At 39.0% G+C, this 22,684-nt stretch overlaps 1 protein-coding gene and 1 non-coding gene across 2 annotated transcripts in view; one reads left to right on the forward strand and one right to left on the reverse strand.

Annotated features, from left to right (window-relative positions):
• The first annotated feature begins 464 nt into the window (after window positions 1-464).
• The window catches only part of LOC128045112 (uricase), a 33,167-nt gene continuing 10,947 nt past the window's right edge, over window positions 465-22,684 (forward strand). Inside the window, exons 1-4 of the mRNA XM_052637574.1 lie at window positions 465-572; window positions 12,191-12,409; window positions 14,309-14,425; window positions 14,527-14,605. Coding sequence (XP_052493534.1) covers window positions 465-572; window positions 12,191-12,409; window positions 14,309-14,425; window positions 14,527-14,605 — 523 coding nt within the window. The remainder of the gene's footprint in view (window positions 573-12,190; window positions 12,410-14,308; window positions 14,426-14,526; window positions 14,606-22,684) is intronic.
• On the reverse strand, window positions 4,813-4,885 carry TRNAG-CCC (transfer RNA glycine (anticodon CCC)). Its single transcript has one exon. It is a non-coding gene; the product is annotated as a tRNA-Gly (tRNA).

Genomic DNA, 22,684 nt, shown 5'->3' on the forward strand with positions numbered 1-22,684 from the left:
ACCCCATGGGCAGGCAAGAATACTGGAGTGGGTTGCCATTTCCTTCTCCAGGAGATCTTCCCTACCCAGGGATTGAACCCAGGTTTCCCACATTGTAGGCAGATGCTTTACCATCTGAGCCACCAGGGAAGTGCTCTTTGAGTTTCTCTATGAGTGAGAGTAAATGTTTGTGGTTCACCCATTAAACAGAAATGACAAAATCTTATGTCTTAATAATAATTAGGATCTATTACTTGTGATACTCTCTATCTTAAGAAAACATTTCCTAAAAAGTACTTCAAAGGCTTGCTTCAAAGAAAGGGCAAATTCAGAATTGCTTTTAGCAAAGCTGTTTACATATCCTCTCCACCTCTTAGTTTCAGCCACTCAGCATGGCGCTTTACTTCAAAGAGGCTTTGCTGTCCAATAGGTTACAACGCATCAGATAAACATACTGACCAGTCTTGCTTCAGATCAAATGAAAAATGTTGCAAGCATTGGTTTTGCCCAAATTATTCTTTCTCGCTCTTGAAACTGACTCTGAAGTTGAAAACAAAGGGAAAATGGCTCATTACCATAATGACTATCAAAAGGTGAGCCTATTCTCTTTTTGGAGGAGGGAAGAGGTAGATGGGCATATGAAAAAATTTCTTTAAGCGCCTGCTGTTTTTTAATCAATTATTAAAGATGCTGTCATAATAAATAGCAGTTTACTTTATACCTGAAAATAATTATGGCTCTGATCTGTGTCTTTGATTATGGATCCAGATCAGAGTTACTTAAGGATTCAGACTAAACTGGACCCTTGCAAATTGGATCACTTCTATGGTTGAACTGGAATTATTCAGGATTCTTGGGGGTTCATAGGAAAGAGAGAGCTAGTTCTCCTATAATAGAATTTTGTATGAAATATTCTGGACGACCTGTCCATATTTTCCTGAGGTGCCTGCAAGAAGAACAAAATTGTGGGTCTTGATCCAAACCTGATAAATAAAAATCCTTCCAGTTGGGTCAGGAATCTACCTTAATTACCAGGTTTTTGGTGATCTGCTGTACTTTAAACTTTGAGAATTACTGGCTTGGTATCAAGGCTGTGCTGTATCTGGTTACCAAATTGGTAAACTGAGAAGCCTTTTTCTGACTATTCCTCCATGGGTATCATATTATTTAATGTGTGTTTTTACTGCACTCAGATTAAAATGATCTCAGCAAACCCAAGCTTTTCATCAATTTTAAAAAAATTTCATAGCATGAAGTTTACTTTTCTAAGTTAAAGTAAAATAAATTTAATTTTATTCATATTTATCTTGTGATACCTTTTCGTATTATGATAATAGATGAATACACTAGGCTTAAGATTCATTAATTCATAGAAAATATAAGGAACTTGTTTTCAGTTATGTAAGCTAAAGAACTTTTGTTGAATAAGATAGAAAATAATTCATGTTTTCTCCTCATTACACACTTAGCACATGCATGCATACTTAGTCACTCAGTCGTGTCTGATTCTTTGCAATCCGATGGACTGTAGCCTGCCAGGCTCCTCTGTCCTTGGCATTTTTAAAGCAAGAATTGGAGTGGGTTGCCATTTCCTCCTGCAGTGGATCTTCCTGACCCAGGGATCAAACCTGCATCTCTTGCATTATCCTGCATTAGCAGGCGGATTCTTTACCAACTGTTCCATCTGGGCAACCTACACACTTAGCACCGTGCATGGCAAATAGAAAATGATCTGTAAATGATAGCTAAGATTATTTTTATTTCAACCTGAGCCTTTCCTGTGACTGGGCTTTAGGATATCTGTATTAGGATGGTTTTGCTAAAGCTAATTTTATTTCAAGGTCTGGAAAAACAGTTAGGTTCTTTTCTTGGAGATGTCATTTTCAATAAGCCTTATCTCTTGTTTCTGACCTGATCATGCTGGTTGTCAGTCAACAGCCTTCATTATGCAATCACTAAGTGTCAAACAGTGCACCCCAGACACAGGGGATCCAGGGATTTCAACATTACGCTAAAGCCTAAATTCCAGTGTGTCCTGGGTTTTTACTAAAGACAGCAAAGTAATGTCATGGAAGGAAACACAATGAATTTAATGGATAGACAAAACAAACTGGGCAGAATGTTTTTCACATTACCCACTTTTGAAGCCTAAGTAATACAATATTATGAAGATACCATGTCTCTGTCATAATGATTCAATCTTTATAGAATAAATCGTAGAAAACTCCCTTCATTGTAACTTGGCCAAGTATAGTGAACAAAGATGAGTTCTTCATTTGGCACTGGGCTTCTTATTTTATGGTTAGAAGTTTGCATTAATTCATCCAGTAATTCTAGAAAACCTGTCTTTTTAAATTGAAGTGTAGTTGATTTACAATGTTAATTACTGCCATACAGTAAAATGATTGTTATACACACATATTCTTTTTTAAATACTCTTTTCCATTATGACTTATCATAGGATATTGAATGTAATTCTCTGTGATATACAGTAGGGTCTGGGTGTTTATCTGTTCTACGTATAAAAGCTTACATTTGGTAACCCCAAGCTCCTAGTCCATCCCTCCGCTGACCCTCTCCCCACCACAAGTCTGTTCTCTGGGTCTCTGATTCTGTTTCAAAGACAGGTTCATTTGTGTCATATTTTAGATTCCACATATAAGTGATATCATACGATATTTGTCTTTCTCTTTCTGACTTAGTAAAATAATCTCTAGTTGCAAAAAGCTCAGTCTTAATCTCTCCAAATTTTGCCTCTTTCACATTATCTTTATCATATCTTTCTAGCACATTTTTATACTATTCTTTTTCTAAAAAATTTTTTTTCATTGAAGTATAGTTGATTTACAATGTTTTGTTAGTTTCAGATGTACAACAAAATGACTAAGATACACAATATTGAGTGTAGAGTTCTCTGTGCTATACGGTGGGGCCTTATTAATTATCTATTTTATATATAATAGTGTGTATATGTTACTCATAAATTCCTAACTTATCCCTTCCTCCAACATTTCCCCTTTGGTAACAATAAGTTTGTTTTCTATGTTTGTGAGTCTGTTTCTGTTTTGTAAATACATTTTATGTCTCTTTCATATATTCGATCTCCTGTGTATCTGCTTTAATCTCTGATTCTTTATTTGGGTCAGTCTCCCAGATCAATCTCTTTGGCAAGATTAAATGGTTACTTAATCTATCTCTTACAAATAACTAATTTTTTCTGTTTCAGTCTGTTTCTTAATCCACTTATTAGTGCATTTCTAGAAGCTCTGTTGGATTCTTTTTCAAATTTTCTTGGTCTTTTTTATGGTTTTTTAAATTTTTTGTTCAAGACAAGCTATCTTAATTTTCTCTTTTATTTCTGTAAAAAATATTAAACATATGATTTTACATTTTGTGTCTGATAATTCCAGTATCTGAACTCTTTGCAGCTCAGACTTTGCTACCTGTTATTTCTGTGACTCTCTCTCAAGATACCTTGTTACTATGTATGCTTTTGATTTTTCATTATGAGTTCATGTTCCTTAAAGCTTTATATGTGAGAATGTGAGGATGAGATATAGTTGGGTTTGTCCAGACCATGGTCTATGTTGGCTTCAGCACAGCATATTCATCTTGCAAGGACTCCTAGAAATTAGACTGCTGGCTTTGTTTCTTTAGCCTCAATAACTCTTTGAGGCATGGCTTCCCTGGTGGCTCAGACGGTAAAGAATCTGCCCACAATGTGGGAGAGGTGGGTTTGATCCCTGGGTGGATAAGATCCCCTGGAGAAGGGCATGGCAACCCATTCCAGTACTCTTGACTGGAGAATTCCGTGGACAAAGGAGTGTGACAGGCTACAGTCCACAGGGTCGCACAGAGTCGGACACTACTGTGCTACTTCCACCTATATACTACAACATTGTTATGTTTAAGCCAAACTTTAATTTTGCTCAAACTGTTAAAAAAACCCTATTAATATACAGAGTAAAATCTAGAATGTGACAAAGTGAAAGAAAAAGTTGATATGCTTGTTGCATTGTTATTTTGATGAAATGGGCTGAGACAAGCAAAATGGCCCAGGTATTTGTAACATAAAGAATTGTTGATGAAAATGTGGTTAAAAGAAAAGATAAGGAGAATAATCAGAAGAGGACCAGACAATCTGCCTGTCAGCTATGTGACTTCGGGAAACTTGCTTAACATCACTGATGTAGCTTATTTTAAAATAAGTGTTCTTTCCACCAAATCACAGGGCTTTTGTGAGGAATAAATTAGATAGTGTAGGTCTTTAATGGATGGAAAATTTTTAAATGTATAGAAGCGCAAGTTTCTACAGTAGCATGTCCACGTCCCTCCTTCTGTTGGGATCAGAGTACTCCCTTTCTCTCCCTAATGAGTGTAGGGACTTTGATGTAGTAAGACAGAACATATCATTTTAGGGCAAATGGGCTGGGTTTTCCTCCTGCCTCTGTCACCCAGTAACTGTGTGACTTTGACAAGTACTTAACCTTAAAGTCTTCCTTTGTGAAACTTGGATAAGGATATCTGCTTCACAGTGTTCTGGTAAAGGGTTAGAGGAAATCATACATGTAAATTTCCCAACATGCATCAGACCCTCACTAAATGGTTGCTACTCTTATTTTCACTTGTAAGTTTTACACATTAGGAAAGAGAAATCTTTCAATGTATGCATTTTAGTAGAATTTCGTTCCAACTGCATGTTTGGAAGTCTCCATCAATTAAAAAAAATTTTTTTTACAAAGTTTAAAAAACATATTTATTTATTTATTTACAGACTGCGTTGGGTCATAGCTGTGGCAAGAGGAATCTTTAGTTGCAGGATGTAGGCTCTAGTTCCCTGACCAGGGAATGAACCTGGGGCCCCTGCTTTGGGAGAACAGAGTCTTAATCACTGGACCACCAGGGAAGTCCCTCCATCAGTTCTTTGTTGTGAGATTTCTTGCCCCTAATTCTAGAGGCTCCAGAGGCCTGTTTCAGCTAAGGCTGTTGCTACCTTTGAGAGGCTGGCAAGAAGAAAATTAGCATTTCCTTTTGCATTTAGTAATGAGTCTCTCTTCCTTTGTAACAGGCAGAAGTATGAGATAACTGAGTACCTATAAATGGAGTCTTCATTAGGTGACAGGTCGCCTTTTCTACAATAATTATGCTTATGAATTTTTACATTGTTCTTGAAACCTCTGCTTGACAAATCCCTTAGTGTTAATCAAAACACTTTGAACATAACTTGAGGCATATCCCCCTTTGATAGTAAAAATGAGCCACTCTACAACCTAAAGCAACATGACATTTTCTACGAGATATCAATATTTTTCCATCTGACATTTAGTAGATCCTAAGCAGCCAAAAAAAAACAAACAAACAAACAAAAAAAACCAGTTGCCTCTAAGGTTATTATTTATCATTATTGTTTTTATCATTATATGTGATTAAGATCCACCAACATGATATTAAGATGGTTCATATGAATGCTCTTTTTTTCTCATATTAATTCAGCATTTTTCTTGGAAGTCTTCTTGTTCACAAATGCCCAAGAAAATACCCAGGCAAAGGAAGAACCTAGGCAGAGAATTGGAAGGACTTCTCTAACACATTCCAAAGACAAGGAGGGAGGCATGTTTCCCGGCTGAATTCTTCCATCTATCACTGCACACTGCAACTGAACTGGTATTTATACATGAGTGTTGAGTCCAAAATAGGTTGCACTTCTGTATTTCCCTCTATTATGGTGGGTAGAGATGTGCTTACAAGAGCTCCTTTAATACTTGAGAGAAAATTCTAGTCATTCTAAAATTTAAATTTATAAAAGCTTTCTCTTGTCTTTCCTAATATTTTCGACCTCAGATCCATCCACTAGACCTTATAGACCTTAACAGACTCCAGGCTAGCAAATCCTAAACCTGTAGTGACAACATACTTCACTTTCAGTGTGATCTGGGAAAAACAGAACACTCAGTATCTCACTGCAGAAGTGAAAATGCACGAGTCATTTAAAACCTCTGAGAGTTCTCTCCAACATTACTTACAGGCAATCAATGATTCTCTATTCTTTTATATTTCAAGACTTGTCTAAGAAAAGGGAACTTTTCTTGTGCAGTGCCAAGTATAGATTTACTCCTACTGATATTTTGTCGAGAGTACTGCTCTAGGAAATTAAGTTTTCTTTTATAACTTTGTTCCCCCAAGCCACATAAGCCTGAGGAAGGACAATCAAAGTATGAAGGCAGAAGTAGGCTGGATCATAAAAGCAGTCTTTGAGTTTAGCCACTCTAGTTCTGGACTGACGTGCAGCCTGAGTATTTCTCTCTAATGGTAACTGGAAGAACCCTTTGATGCAAAATATGACATACAATTATTGTTTATTAATGGTAATCATAGCTAATGTTTGTTGAACATTTATTATTTGCCAGGTGCTTTTCTAAGTGTTTTATGTTTATTTTGGTCATATAATCCTCCCAGCAATCCTGATAGATTGGCTCTAGTATTATTGATTTTACAAATGAAGAAATTTGCCTCCATTCAGAGAGTTAATAGGCGGCAGAACAGTAACTCACACTTGGCCCATCTGATTCCATCCTCTCAGCTCCCCACCCACCCTGCAGATGAGAACAGCCTTGGTATTTTCCTATCCTGTTACCTTGGATGTGGATCTATGCCCCACATTGTGCAGTGTACACAATAGGATTCTGGCACCTACTTCTGGTTCTCAGACTCAGAACTGGGGAGGCTTCACTGAGGAGAACAACTTCAGCCTGGCCTGGGCCAGTATCTGTTCTGTCAGGTCCTGCTGAGGGACTCTTGAGTGTCCCACACTGTTCTTGTTCCTTCTTGCTCCAGCCTCAGATGGTTATGTCCTCTTTATTCTGACTCATTTGCTCAGTAAACATAATTACTCAGCCTTTGCTGGAGCGCCAAGGCCTAGGCAGGGGCTTTCTAAGGTTGCTGACCTCTCCCACACGTGTCACCCACGAACCTCGGGTGGCTGTGTCGTGCTGGAGTGCTCTGTCTTGTTAGCATTGTGAACACTTTGTGCTGTGTCACTGACTGTCTACCCTCAACTCTGCCCTTGCTGACCTTATTCTCCGGCCAGCTGTTCCTGTGATCTCCGTGCTATGGTGATCAGACAGCAGAAGTTGCCTTCCCCTCTTTTCTAGGAAGAGGAACTTCCTGATGGGGGTTCTGAGCTGAAGCAGCTCTTCCTGTATTGAAATCTTAGGGGCATTTTCATGAACGAGTGAGTCTGTGTCACTACACAAGAGGTGCAGGTGATGGGGCAGCAGTCAGTCATTCAAGATACATTTATTAGGCACCTATTTATGTTCCAAGCGCTCTGCTGAGCACGGGGGTTGCTATGGCGACCAAGATGGAAATTGTTTCTGCTTTCATGGCTTACTGTTTTTGAACAAATCACACACATGAAGAGGCCGTTATAGTTCTACTTGATAAAGTCTCTGATAAGGCAATAACAGAGCATTTTGAGATCACACAGAAGGGGCACCTTCTTCAGACTTGAAGGGCTGGGGCAGATTACCTAGTGGAAGTGACATCTACGATTTAAAGAAGCTGAGTCAGAAGTTAGTCAGGTGAAGAGATTGGTAGTCAGATAGCGAGGAAGAGAAGAATGTTCAAGAAAGAAGTAAGAGGAAATTCAAAGGCCTACTGGCAGAGCAGAAAGTATGCAGAGCCAGGGTGACCACACTTAGCTCAGGATAGCCAAGGTGCAGCTTGAAGTAGAATGCGGTAGAATACAAAGTTGGATTGGTGAGCAGGAGTGGGGATATGAAGGGTAGCTTCCATTCTGTCTGTCTTGGTATGTCATGGTAACTACTTGCTTTCTGGGCAAAGGCTAATAGAGTTTTGACAAGGGAACGCACTGGTCATAGCAAACACCCTCTTCTGAAAACACAAGAGAAGACTCTACACATGGACATCACCAGATGATAAACACTGAAATCAGACTGATTATATTCTTTGCAGCCAAAGATGGAGAAGCTCTATACAGTTAGCAAAAATAAGACCGGGAGCTGACTGTGGCTCAGATCATGAACTCCTTATTGTCAAATTCAGACTGAAATGGAAGAAAGTAGGGAAAACCACTAGACCATTCAAGTATGACCTAAATCAAATCCCTTATGATTATACAGTGAGAAATAGATTTAAGGGACTAGATCTGATAGACAGGGTGCCTGATGAACTATGGACAGAGGTTCGTGACATTGTACAGGAGACAGGGATCAAGACCATCCCCAAGAAAAAGAAATGCAAAAAAGCAAAATGGCTGTCTGAGGAGGTCTTACAAACAGCTGTGAAAAGAAGAGAAGCAAAAAGCAAAGGAGAAAAGGAAAGATATAAGCGTCTGAATGCAAGGTTCCAAAGAATAGCAAGGAGAGATAAGAAAGCCTTCCTCAACAATCAATGCAAAAAAATAGAGGATGTTAAACAATAGAGTAGGAAAGACTAGAGATCTCTTCAAGAAAATTAGAGATACCAAGGGAACATTTCTTGCAAAGATGGGCTCGATAATCTTGGCTTGATTATCTTCACGACCCAGATAATCACCATGGTGTGATCACTCATCTAGAGCCAGACATCCTGGAATGTGAAGTCAAGTGGGACTTAGGAAGCATCACTACAAACAAAGCTAGTGGAGGTGATGGAATTACAGTTGAGCTATTTTAAATCCTGAAAGATGATGCTGTGAAAGTGCTGCACTCAATATGCCAGTAAATTTGGAAAACTCAGCAGTGGCCACAGGACTGGAAAAGGTCAGTTTTCATTCCAATCCCAAAGAAAGGCAATGCCAAAGAATGCTCAAACTACCGCCCAATTCCCTCATCTCACAGGCTAGTAAGTTGGACACGACTGAAGTGACCTAGCAGCAGCACACGTTAGTAAAGTAAAGCTCAAAATTCTCCAAGCCAGGCTTCAGCAATACATGAACCATGAACTTCCAGATGTTCAAGCTGGTTTTAGAAAAGGCAGAAGAACCAGAGATCAAATTGCCAACATCTGCTGGATCATGGAAAAAGCAAGAGTTCCAGAAAAACATCTATTTCTGCTTTATTGACTATGCCAAAGCCTTTGACTGTGTGGATCACAATAAACTGTGGAAAATTCTGAAAGAGATGAGAATACCAGACCACCTGACCTGCCTCTTGAGAAACCTATATGCAGGTCAAGAAGCAACAGTTAGAACAACAGACTGGTTCCAAATAGGATAAGGAGTATGTCAAGGCTGTATATTGTCACCCTGCTTATTTAACTTCGATGCAGAGTGCATCATGAGAAACGCTGGACTGGAAGAAACACAAGCTGGAATCAAGATTGCCAGGAGAAATATCAATAACCTCAGATATGCAGATGACACCACCCTTCTGACAGAAAGTGAAGAGGAACTAAAAAGCCTCTCAATGAAAGTGAAAGAGGAGAGTGAAAAAGTTGGCTTAAAGTTCAACATTCAGGAAACTAAGGTCATAGCATCTGGTCCCATCACTTCATGGGAAATAGATGGGCAAACAGTGGAAAACAGTGTCAGACTTTATTATTGGGGGCTCCAAAATGACTGCAGATGGATTGCAGCCATGAAATTAAAAGACGCTTACTCCTTGGAAGGAAAGTTATGACCAACCTAGATAGCGTATTCAAGCATATTTGCCAACAAAGGTCCGTCTAGTCAAGGCTACAGTTTTTCTAGTGGTCAGGTATGGATGTGAGAGTTGGACTGTGAAGAAAGCTGAGCACCGAAGAATTGATGCTTTTGAACTGTGGTGTTGGAGAAGACTCTTGAGAGTCCCTTGGACCTCAAGGAGATCCCTCCAGTCCATTCTAAAGGAGATCAGTCCTGGGTGTTCATTGGAAGGACTGATGTTGAAACTGAAGCTCCAATACTTTGGACACATCATGAGAAGAGTTCACTCATTGGAAAAGACCCTGATGCTGGGAGGGATTGGGGGCATGAGGAGAAGGGTACGACAGAGGATGAGATGGCTGGATGGCATCACCGACTTGATGGACATGGGTTTGGGTAGACTCCGGGAGTTGGTGATGGACAAGGAGGCCTGGCATGCTACAATTCATGGGTTCACAAAGAGTCGGATATGACTGAGCAACTGAACTGAACTGAACTTGCTTTCAACGGACTAAGCAGCATAGGTACTTAGTGGCAGGGAATGGGACTGAGGAGTAATATTTGTGGAGTCTTGCTGTGTGCCGAGGTTGCTGGAAGGTCTCAGAGACCTCGGGTCCTGGACCCCAGCCCATATCACCCAGGGACCCCAAGCCAGCCAAGCGCCTCCCTCCTCTGGGTAGAATTCCTAGTGGTTCTAGAAAGAGCAGAGTCTTCCTTCTGCTGCTACCAGCAGGGCTCTCCGCTCCAGAAACTAGTGCCCTTGCTCAGGGTTCCTTCTGCCGTCTCTGCTGCCGCTGCACCCACAGCCAGACCTGACATGGCCTCTCTTGCTACGGGGGGACCTCACTGCTTCAGTGGGTACCAGGGGTGGAGCCCAGCCCTTCACATGCACCAGCACTTGTTGAGGTAGTTACCTCCATTTTTACAAAGCAGGGGGGAAACTGGGGCTTACAGACATCAAATTATTTGTCACAGCCACAAAGCTATAAATGGCAGGGCAGAATTTGGACCTGGTCTGATTTCAAAGCCACTACAATCACACAACTGTGCCTCTTTCCTGGTCAGCATTAGAGTTCTTTTTAGGATCCTTTAAATCTCCCCTTCAGTTTTTCTTGAAGATGAGTCCCCCAAAGACTGGGTCAGAGGCTTCTGAGGAGACTCTCTAAGAGTGTCCCTTCTGCATGTCACTCCTACAGGGGAAGCACCGAATGCAAAGACCTCAGACCCTCAGGGTATGTGCAGTAACAATAGCAGCAAGCCCTTCTAGGCTCTGTCTCCAAGATTTAAGACAGCTTCCCCTACCTCAATTTGATAAAGGATATGACAATAATTTCTAATTTTAGTATTTTAAAATTCCTCCTAGGGGGTGTGGTGATTTTTTTTTACATGCAGGTAGGTGTTTAGGCAGTTCCTGACCTGTCTGAGCATATCACATATGTGTGATTAGCAGGTGAGGTTTCTTCTTTGTGACCTCTCCAGATTCACACTGCATGTTGTTTTTGATTTACTTTTATTTTTGTCACCTTTTCTTATTACCGTTTCTATGACAATTTTCATGCTAAATAAGTTTTCCTGTCCCTCTGCTTCTTCCTGCCTCTTTTCTCAAATACCAAGAAAGCCCAGGCACAACTCTTAAAGGGCCTAGCAATGGAGACGGGTGTAGTCGCCACCGAGGGCTCCAGCTTCAGACAGGGATGCTAATGAATCAATCACTGGCTTTTATTAAGTGTCTCTTCTCTAAAAGCATCGCTCTCCCTACAGCCAGATGGCCCTGGCTCTGTGCTGCTGAAGGTCATCAAGACCCTGTCACTAATTGCTCTTCTTCCTGGTAGCAAGTAGAAGAAGCAATTTTCTAGTTGTTTTTGTTGATCATAGGGCTGTTTCTCCAGAATACTACTCTCTATAAAAAGAGGGATATGATTATTTCCAGTTAACATTGTCAAAACACTTTTATAGAGGAAGGCAGTTTATACAGTGGTTGCTGCTGCTGCAGCTAAGTCGCTTCAGTCACAGTTTGGAGTCGACAGCCCTGAGGGTGAATTCTTGGCTCTATCCTTTACTAAATAGGGCAAGTCACTTAAATTCTTTGAACCTCAGTTTTTCTCTCTGCAAAATGGAAATAATATTACTTCATGGAGCTGATACAAGGATTAAGTTAGTAGAGATTAATTAAGACAGAGTAAATAGTTAGCCTTATAAGGTACTGTTTTTATTATCATTGGTTAGTATTATCAAGAAAGTCATCTACCTGTCTCTCTTAAGGCCAACCTGATATATTTTAGTCTATTTCTTGCAATTCTCTTTTCTCCATACAAGTTCTCATTCTTCAAAGATAAGGCATGATTTTGGTTTCATGAATAATTTGACTCTTACCATTCACAATTATATGATAAAATTAAGGCTAAAAGAAATTGTATTCAAGAGGAAGGGGATATATTTTTACCTATAGCTGATTCATGATGATGTATGGCAGAGACCAACACAGTATTGTAAAGCAATTATCCTCCAATTAAAAAAAAATAAAATTGCAGTTGACTTCTGGTTTTCATCTAGCCTTCTTCAATAAGATGATTATTTTCATTGCAGAATGATGAAGTGGAGTTTGTCCGAACTGGTTATGGTAAGGATATGGTAAAAGTTCTGCATATTCAGCGAGATGGAAAATATCACAGCATTAAGGAAGTGGCAACTTCAGTGCAACTTACTCTGAACTCCAAAAGAGAGTATGTGCATGGAGACAATTCAGACATCATCCCGACAGACACCATCAAGAACACAGTTCACGTCCTGGCCAAGTTCAAAGGCGTATGTGTCATTCTTCTTCTTAGATTCTGCCTATCTGGATGGAGAATTCACTGTACTATAGTGTGAGGACCGTACTTGCTTATTTCAAGTTCCCTGTACGTTTTAGCTTTATTTTTACATTTAAGCCTTTGAAAAAAAGATCCCTTTTCTATTCTAAAATTCTTAGCTTTACAGAAAATTTCACTTTTTAAAAAACTCACCACTTTATTTGCTTTTCTTTTTTTTTTGGTTCCCTCTTTGTTCTGTTTCCTTGGTTTTCAACTCAGTACAACATCTTTTAGAAGGCAGAGAATCCTATTTGACAAATTTACATGTTATCACGTATTTAGGATCTTTGGCAAATCAAGGCCCTGAGACAATTTCAGATTAGAATTTTACCCATTGTTGCCATGCATTTATTTGAGTCCTACTGTTTTTTTTTTTCCTTTAAGAATGGTGTGTATTTATAGAAGAAAGTACCGTTTCTCTTCTTGGTATTACTAAAGAAGAAAATTCAGTATAAGATATAGTTTGAAATCTATTTGTCCAACTTTTAATGCCTTCCTAATTTTCTCAACTCTATGACCACTTAGTGTTCCTATTTGATGGTAACTGTACTTTTCAAAAGGGTCTTGGAACTAATAGAATCTGATTTTTTTTTAGCACTTTACCTCAGATTTCTCTAAAAAGTGTGAGTGAAATTGTGCTGGGTGACCACCAGATTTCTGGGCAATTCAGGATGATTTTTTATTTACTAAGAAGTTTAAAAAGACAAGAAATGTAGACTATAAAATTTCTTTTTCCATGATTTTGCATGAAATCCACACCTATAATGCATGAAATGAACAAACTAACTGAAAGATTATTTCTGCAAGGCCTGTCTCCACCCTGAACCTTTCTCTTGCTAATCAGAATGGCCCAGTAAGCATAGACAGTGATCTGGAAAAAGACATTGCTTTCTTTAAAAATAAATTGAAAATCAGCTTCTAGTACTGTGTTTAAGAAGATGATTGGGTACCACAAATTCTTATATTTCCTGTACTATGTGAGAGATATAGAAAAGTGAAGAAATGGACCTGGATGTTTAAAAGAAAATTAAATTCATTCATTGTACATAGCGACCGTAATTTCTTATCCAAACCAAGATACTTTTGAGAGTGCAATAGGATGCTTATAAACCTCAGATACGAAACAAAACTATTCTGGAAACCTGTATAGTCTGCCTTGCTGCTGCTACTGCTGCTAAGACGCTTCAGTTGTGTCCGACTCTGTGCGACCCCATAGACAGCAGCCCACCAGGCTCCCCCGTCCCTGGGATTCTACCTTAATTATACTCAAAACCATAAATAATCTGTAGACTGAACTAGTACCATAAAATAGAGATTAATATGAAGAATTTGGGTGGAAGTAGGGAGCTGCTTTTTTGGGGGTAGAGAGTTGGAGATGGTCTATAGAAGGCATGTTTGCAAGGAAAGAAAGCTGAAGTGACCCCTCCTTAACATTTTTCCTGGGGAAACTGTAAGGTCTGTTTGCCAGCCTCACAAGGAGAGCAGAGTGTTTTGGAGTATCCTGCAATACTTTTGCTGGCATGGGTGATGACTGAACTCATCTTGAGGAGAATCTGAATATTCAATTCCTTTTTGCTCATCCACTGATGGACAGACACATCCTCTCCAGCACACAGTTTTCTTTTAAAAACAGGGTAGTCTCACCTGGTGGTGGTGATCCATTAACTACACTTAGGGGCCCATGTGAAAAATTGGGATAAAAAGATAAATTCATCTCTAAGATTCTCTCTAAGTCTTCATTTCTCTGATTTTAAAAAACAGTTGATCAGGAAAGAGAGTCCCATGGATATTTAAAAATGACTTTCAATTGGGGCAGGTATTGCTGCTCATTCACATTTGTTTCTCTTTATAGATCAAAAGCATAGAAACTTTTGCTATGAATATCTGTGAGCATTTCCTTTCTTCTTTTAACCATGTCATTCGAGTTCAAGTCTACGTGGAAGAAGTCCCTTGGAAGCGTTTTGAAAAGGTTGCCTCACTTATTTGTGTTCTCAGTTTAATTAAAGACACTGGCTTTATGACATATGCTGAAATTTTATTGGAAACAATCTTTTTTTTTCTAATTTTCAGAATGGAGTTAAGCATGTCCATGCATTTATTCATACTCCCACTGGAACGCACTTCTGTGAGGTTGAACAGTTGAGGAATGGTGAGAAAATGTTTTTCATGTTTGATTCTGTAATAGCAATTTTAGTTTTTTTTTTTTTTCTTCTAAACAACTCTGTTTATCAGCACCAAGGAGAACTGTAGAGAATTTTGAACTCTTTAAAATCTGAGATGGGAATGAAAGTTGTGACCTTGGATTACATTAAAGAACTGTCTGCTTTTTATCTTAAAAGTATAAAGATGAAATAGTACCCTTTGCAACAAATCTGGGGGTTGAGTGAGGTCAATCATTTTTATTGCATGATCTTGAGGTGAAAGGAAAAAAAGACTCAGGCTGACAAAAGTCTCAAATCTCTGAAATTTCTGACCAGTGCTTTTTATACTATACCAAACTATGATTATAATAACTTTATAGGAAATACCTAGAAAATAACAATCATGTTTCCTTATTTTGTCCTAATAATAAAACCATTGATATTATTATAATTACAATAAAATAAGCTTCATTTAAAATAGCAGTGACAATTATATAGTTCTTTCTGTTTAATAATAAATCTAAACATTAACTGTGGAACATAATTATAATATAGACCTTATTGATACTGATGACTAAACTTAGCAAAGTATGTCTTTCATTGATTTATTGAGGTTGTCAGAACAGAGTTCAATAATTGGTTAAGAGTTGGACTAGATGAACTTTAAGAACCATGAAGCCACCATGGTAGAAGTGTCCCTATCCTAATAAAAGATAAACTTTAGTGATCATTATAAATTGAAAGTGAAAACTCTGAATTTTTTCTTTTCTCATCTCTCTTTTCTTTCATCTCCTCTCCTTCTCTTTCCCCCTAGTTTCTTTCATTTCATTTCTTTTACTTTATCTTTCTTTCATTTCTAGCTTTCTTCACTAAGAATTTAAGGTGGTATCTGATAAACATCATAAATATCTTTTAAAAGATTAGTAATATATAAATGTTTCTTATTCTGAGTTGTACCGGATACTGCCTTCCCTTAGAAAGTCCTAGTCATTTAACATTTTAATCATTTAATGTTTTCCCTATCTGTATTAAATTCTAGGCACAGCCAGGGCCTTCTCGGTGTTTGATTAATAGTTATGAAATTATTATTATATAAAGAAGACTGAATAACTAGTTGATAAGTTGAGAAAATAGTGAGTTTTTAAATCCTCCAAATGTGAAGAGGTTGGTTTGGGCCTTAATCTACTGTACTAGCAAGACTGGTGTAACTAGAAAATTCCTGGTGGTCAAGTGGTTAGGACACCACACTTTCACCATTGAGGGCCTTGGTTGGATCTCTGTTTCAGGAGCTGAGATCCTGCAAGCTGAGCAGCATGGCCAAAAACAGAAAACAAAACAAAACCAAACCCTGGTGCAATGAGGAAGTTTTTGCATGGTAGTTAAGTCTACAGTTCTTGCAGACTAAGATGTTTTGCTTCCTTTATTGCTTTCCTATTTTAATTTTTAAAATGTAAACCATTTTTTACATTATAGTTTAACTTACAGTGTTGTGTCAGGTTCAGATGTACAGCAGAATGGTTCAGTTATGCACACACATATGCATATATGTGCATATATATTCTTTTCCAGCTTCTTTTCCATTAGAGATGATTTAAATCCAAGATATTGAATATAGTTCCTTGTGCTATACATTAGGTCCTTGTTTATCTATTTTATATGTAGTAATGTGTATATATTAATCCCAAATTCCCAGTTTATCTTCCTCCCACAGCTGCTATCCCTTTTGGTAACCATAGGGTCCGTTTCTATGTCTGTGAGTCTATTTATGCTTTGTAAATAAATTCATTTGTATCTTTTATTTTAGATTCCACTTGTAAGTGATATCATATATTTGTCTTTATCTGATTTACTTCACTCAATATGATAATCTCTAGGTTTATCCATGTTGCTGCAAATGGCATGATTTCATTCTTCATTATGACTGAGTAATAAATATTCTTTATCCATTCATCTGCCTATGGACATTTAGGTTGCTTCTATGTCTTGTTGCTATTTTTGTTGTTGTTGTTATTTGGTCACTAAGTCGTGTCTAACTCATTTGTGACCCCATGGACTATAGCCCACCAGGCTTCTCTGTCCACGGGATTCGTAGGTCTCCTTTTTCCTTCTCAGGGGATCTTCCTGACCCAGAGAGTGAATCTGAATCTTGTGCACTGGCAGGAGGATTTTTTTTTAACCACTGAGCCACCAGGGAAACCCTTCCATGTCTTGACTATTGTAAACAGTGCTGCTATAAATGTTGGCATGCCTGCTGTATCTTTTCAAATTAGAATTTTCTTTGGATATATGCCCAGGAGTGGGATAGCAGGATCATATGATTAATTCCTTTCTCTCCACAGTCTCTCTGGCATTTATTTTCAGTAGACTTTTCAAGTAATGGCCATTCTGATCTGTGAGAGTGATACGTCATTGTAGTTTTGTATTTTTCTAAAATTAGCAATGTATGTATACGTGTATGCACAGTCATATCCAACTCTGTGCAACCCCATGAATTGTAGCCTGCCAGGCTCCTCTGTCCATGGAATTCTCCAAGCAAAAATACTGGAATGGGTTGCCATTCCCTTCTCCAGGGGATCTTTGCAACCTAGGGATTGAAACCGGGTCTCCTGCTTTGCAGGCAGATTCTTTACTGTCTGAGCCACCAGGGAAGCCCCAAATTAGCAATACTGTGTATCTTTTCATGTGCCTATTGGCTGTCTGTATGTCTTTTTCTGAGAAATTTCTCTTTAGGTCTTCTGACCATTTTCTGATTGCATTGTTTGCTTTTTTATATTAAGCTGTATGAGTTATTTTCAGATTTTGGAAATTAATCCCTTGACATCTCCCAGTCCATAGGTTGTCTATTCATTTTGTTTATGGGTTTATTTGCTATGCAAAAGTTTTAAAGTTTATTTTGGTTCTATTTGTTTATTTTTCTATTTGTATTACTCTAGGAGATGAATAAAAAAAAAATTTTCCTGCAGTTTATTTCAAACAGTGTTCTGCCAATGTTTTCCTCTAGGAGTTTTATAGTATCTGGTCTTACATTTAGATCTTTAATGCATTTTGAGATTTTTTTTTTTGTATATGTTATTAGAGAATGTTCTATCTTCAATCTTTTACATATAGCTGTCCTGTTTTCCCAGCACCACTTATTGAAGAGACTATCTTTTCTCCATTGTAAATTCTTATCTCTTCTCACAGTCTTTATTTTAAAGTCTATTTTGTCTGATATAAGTATGGCCACTCCAGCTTTCTCTTTTAAAATTTTTATTTATTTATTGGCTGTGCTGGGTCTTCATTGCTATGCACAGGCTTTCTCTAGTTGAGGTGAGTGGGGGCCACTCTTCTAGTGTGTGAGTTCATTTAGTGTGTGCAGTGAGTGAGTTCTCATTGTGATAGTTTCTCTTGTTTAAGAGCACAGGCTCTGGGGACATGTGCTTCAGTAGCTGTGGCATACTGGCTCAAGAGCACTGGCTTGGTAGTTGTGCATGGGCTTAGTTTTCCCACTAAGGCATGTGGCATCTTTCCAGACCAGGGATCGAACCCATATCCCCTATGCTGGCAGGAGGATTCTTAACCACTGGACCACCAAGGAATTCCCTCTGGCTTTCTTTTGATTTCCATTTTCAGGAAATACCTTTTCGAATCCCCTCGCTTTCAGTCTATGTATATCATCTAGATCTGAAGTGAGTCTTTTGTAGGCAGCACATATGGAAGCTGTTTCTTTACCCATTCAGCCAGTCTATATCTTTTGCTTGGATCGTTTAGTCCATTTATGTTTAAGGCAATTATTGGTATAAATGTTCCCATTGGTTTTCCAGGTGGCTCAGTGGTAAAGAATTTACCTGCCAAGCAGGAGATGTGGGTTTGATCTCTGGGTGAGGAAGATTCCCTGGGGAAGGAATTGACAACCCACTCCAGTATTCTTGCCTGGAATATCCCATAGACAGAGGAGCCTGGTGGGCTACAGTCCATGCGGTCGCAAAGGGTCAGACATGACTTAGCGACTAAACAATAGCAGCAGTAGCTTGTTCTTATTGTCATTTTATCAATTGTTTTCGATTCGCTTTTGTAGGTGTTTTTTCCCCTTACTTCTTTTGTTCTCTTCTTTTGTGATTTGATGACTATCTTTACTATTATGTTTGGATTTCTTTTTCTTTTTCTGTGTGAATATCTACTATAGATTTTTGTTTTGTGGTTACCATGAGGTTTTTGCACAGCAATCTATCTATCTATATAGATAGATACTTTGCATTTGTATTCTCCTCCCCTCATGATTATTGTTTTTGATATTATTTTCTAATCTAAATATTTTGTGTATCCCTTAACTTCTTATTGTGGATACGAATGAATTTATTACTTTCGTCTTTTAATCTCCCTACTAGCATTTATTACTTTCGTCTTTTATTCTCCCTACTAGAATTCCTACTTTTATTCTATGAAAACTGAAGTGTTTTTGAACTTGAGTTCCACTACTTAATGGGCTTCCCTGGTGGTTCAGATGACAAATCTGACTGCAATGCAGGAGACCTTGTTTCAGTCCCTGGGTTGTGAAGATCCCCTGGAGAAGGGAATGGCAACCCACTCCAGTATTCTTGCTTGGGAAATCCCATGGACAAAGGAACCTAGCAGGCAGTCACAAAAGTCAGACACAACTCAGTGACTAAACCACCACCGCTTAATAACTTTGTGACTGTTAGCACATTAAATACACTACTTCAGTGTTTTTTTATTTGTAAGATGAGGATAACAATGTCTCCCTCAGCAATTATCCAGATAATTAAAGGAAATAAATGTTAATTGAAAGCATTTAGTATAGTCGCTAACATATAAGAAGCGCTCCTTGAAAGAAAGATGTTATTATTATTATTATTATTCTGAATGATTATAGAGATCCAGGGAAGGTCTTTGTGTATATATGTGTACATTTGGGTAATTCTGACCAAGATTATGGTAAACTGGCTAGAGAAATAGGCCATAAGGAAACATTTGGAGACTTGTTTCAGAGATGAAGTAATGATGTAGGCTGACCTCAGGCAGTAGAGGCAGAGATGGAGGGACTGCAGAAGCTGGGGAAGGACATTATATGAGGCATTTTTGAATGCTTAATAGGTCTGTGTAGTTGCATAGGGATGCAAGGTTAGAGAAAAGGAGGGGTTAAAGTTACCCTAAAGTCAGGAGCCTGGGGGTGTTAACTAAGAATAATACATGTAATGAGGAAGTTTCCAGAGGAAGCTGGTGAGTTTGGAAATAAAGAAAAGATTTGGAGACTGATAGTTGGTGAAGCCATGGGAAGAAGGACTAATCCAGAAAAACATATAAAGTGAGAAGAGGAAAGATGAAAGGGCCATGGGGAAAATTCCCTAGTTTAAGAGTTGAAAGTTTAAAGACTGAGAGAGAAGAATGGTCAGAGAGACAGGAGGAAACTTGGAGACAATGGTATTATGGAAGCAAAAGGAAAAGTACATTTCAGGAAATGAGGGATAGTTACTGGGGTAACAGAATGCATAACAAGTAAGCTTATATGCAGTGGCTTCCTATACAAAGTTTACTGCTATGTGTAAAAGTCAAGTTCACTGTGTATGTGTGTGTGTTGGGAGGGTGCTCTGCTCCAGGAATTTATTCAGGAACCCAGGTTGATGCAACTAGACATTTTAATCCTTTCCTTTCTGGGTCACCTTGAGAGTGGGTCCCATACCAGACAAGTGGCAGAAAAGAGCTTGGAGAAGAAAACGGAGGGGCAAAACCACTCAAGCATAGCACCAGGCCTGAAAGTAGCACAGAGCACATCAAACGAAGAGAACCCAACTACACAACCACACCTGAAGGCTGGGAAATGCAGTCTAGCCAAGGACCCAGGAAGAAGAGAAGCTGCCCATGGTCTCTGCTGCAGGAAGGTTAAAAAGCTTGGCTTGAAAGGAGACTGAAGAGATGATTGTGAGGTTTGGCAGTTAGACATTGGTGACCTCCCTCTGCAAGAATATCTAGCAGAGCCCTGGAGGTGGAAGTGGAGTGGCCAAATATAGGGCTCAGCTGATCAAAGAAAGAAGACAGGCTTCACACCCTGTTCTTTCCAGGAATTACCAGGAGCTATCATCAGCTTGCATGCTAGTCACCTGGCTGCTGCAGGGTGGGAAAACTTATGAACAGAATCAGGCCCAGAGCTTTTTCTTTCTGCAGAAAACTTCAGGGTGTTGCGATCACTGTGGCGATGTTCCCAGAGCTCCAGCTTGACTGTCTAGAGCCTAGTAAACCCTGCCCCCCACCCATAGCATGTGGGGCTGGCAGGGATCTGAAGGGAGGAGACATCTGCTGCCTGAGTGTGTGCAGTATGTGTGTGCACACATCCCTGAGTGTGCATATCTTCCTGTGTTGTCTATTTGAAGATGATATTCGTACTCTGTCCCTCTTTGGATTTTTGGTAACAAAGTTTAATTCTTAATTTGCTTATTTTCCAAGAGCTAAAGCCACAGATATTATGAGGTGATTCAGTGTACAATGGTTATCATAAGAAATGCCCTTACATAGGCTTAACTGAAGAAAATAATTATTATCTGACACACTCCAGTTCACATGCTGAAGGCTACTGTTTTTTGTTATTTAGTTGCTAAGTCATGTCTGAATCTTTTGTGACCTTATAGACTATAGCCTGCCAGGCTTCTCTGTCCATGGGATTTTCCAGGCAAGAATACTGGAATGGGTTGCCATTTCCTTCTCCAGGGATCTTCCCAACCCAGGGATCGAACTCACATTTGCTGCAATGCAGAATGACAGGCAATGTCAATGACAGGCAGATTCTTTGCCACTGCACCAGCAGGGAAACCCAAAGGCTACTGTTACAAATCTCTAAATAAGACTTTCGGTGGGGGGCTGGCTAGAGTCATGAGAATTCTGCGCTCTCGAACATATATACTTAATCACACATTCAACCTACAACTTTCCCCAGCAGGATATGTAACTGGGTTTCTCCTAGTGGACTGGATTCATTTTTATTGATTGAACAAACATTTAGAGAAAGCCCACTGAATCTGAGGAACCTATTTTAGGCCCTGAGAATTGCTGTAAAACTCCCACTACTCCATCTTTTCCTACTGTATCTTTTAAAGTTACATCATGAAGTGTACTTCCAGCTGTTTCAGAGTCTGCTAGTTCCATGGGGGAATCTGGAAGAGAGAGAAATTTTTTTCACCAAAGGGATGAGGGTGGGTGCTATGTTTGTGACTTCCTCAGCTCTGAGAGGAGAGCGAGGCTCTACATGTGTGGCGCAGGCTGTGGTGTAGGCATTATATGGAACCTCAGTCTTCTAACTCTTTCTCTCACGAGTCTCTGTGAACTGCAAGCTTAGACAAGCCTTGAAGTCACTAGGATGGTTAAGTCACTAACTAGTTGAAATAAGCAGAACACCCTGCCAACACACACACACACACATGCACACACTATTTGAATTATAATTCATAATTCTTTAAGCATCAAATTTCTCCCAATCTGACACTAATTATAAAAATGCAACTAAAGTATAACCAAATCAAGGAATGAAAAATAAAGAAGATATTTCAAATAAGAGATACTGTCTTCTAGTGGTGAAAAAAAATCTATTGACATGGGGATGAGCAGGGGTAGGAAGATGGTTTTAAGGAAGTGGGGAGATGAAATTGAAGTCTGGAAGAGGAGACTTAAGAGGTGTCAAGCAGGGCAGATGGAAGAGAAGAGAGAGGAAAACAGGAGACTCAAGACGGAGAGGGCCACCGCCAAGAAGTTTGCTTGTGTCATCCTGATGTCAAGACTAAGGCACTCATCAGTTATTTCAAATGAAAATTTCTTGGCGAGCACAATATCTTTTAAAAATTGTCTTGAGGATCACTTTGCTGTACAAAAGCCCAGTTAACTTCCATGGGGTGACATCATCTCTCCTCCTCCAGAATTGCACACAGAGAGCTTCCACCTTCCTTCCATGAGCTAAATGGACTCTCAGAGGCAAATGATATTTAATTGATCTTCCCTTGTTCTAGCACTTTATAGGTTTGAGGTTTTCTACTAGAATTATTTAATATAGTTTTAAAATAGCCCCCTTTTAGCTATTTGTGTCCTTTTTGGAGGTGTTAAAT

Source organism: Budorcas taxicolor, chromosome 3, assembly GCF_023091745.1.
Source record: "Budorcas taxicolor isolate Tak-1 chromosome 3, Takin1.1, whole genome shotgun sequence".
NCBI lineage: Eukaryota > Metazoa > Chordata > Mammalia > Artiodactyla > Bovidae > Budorcas > Budorcas taxicolor.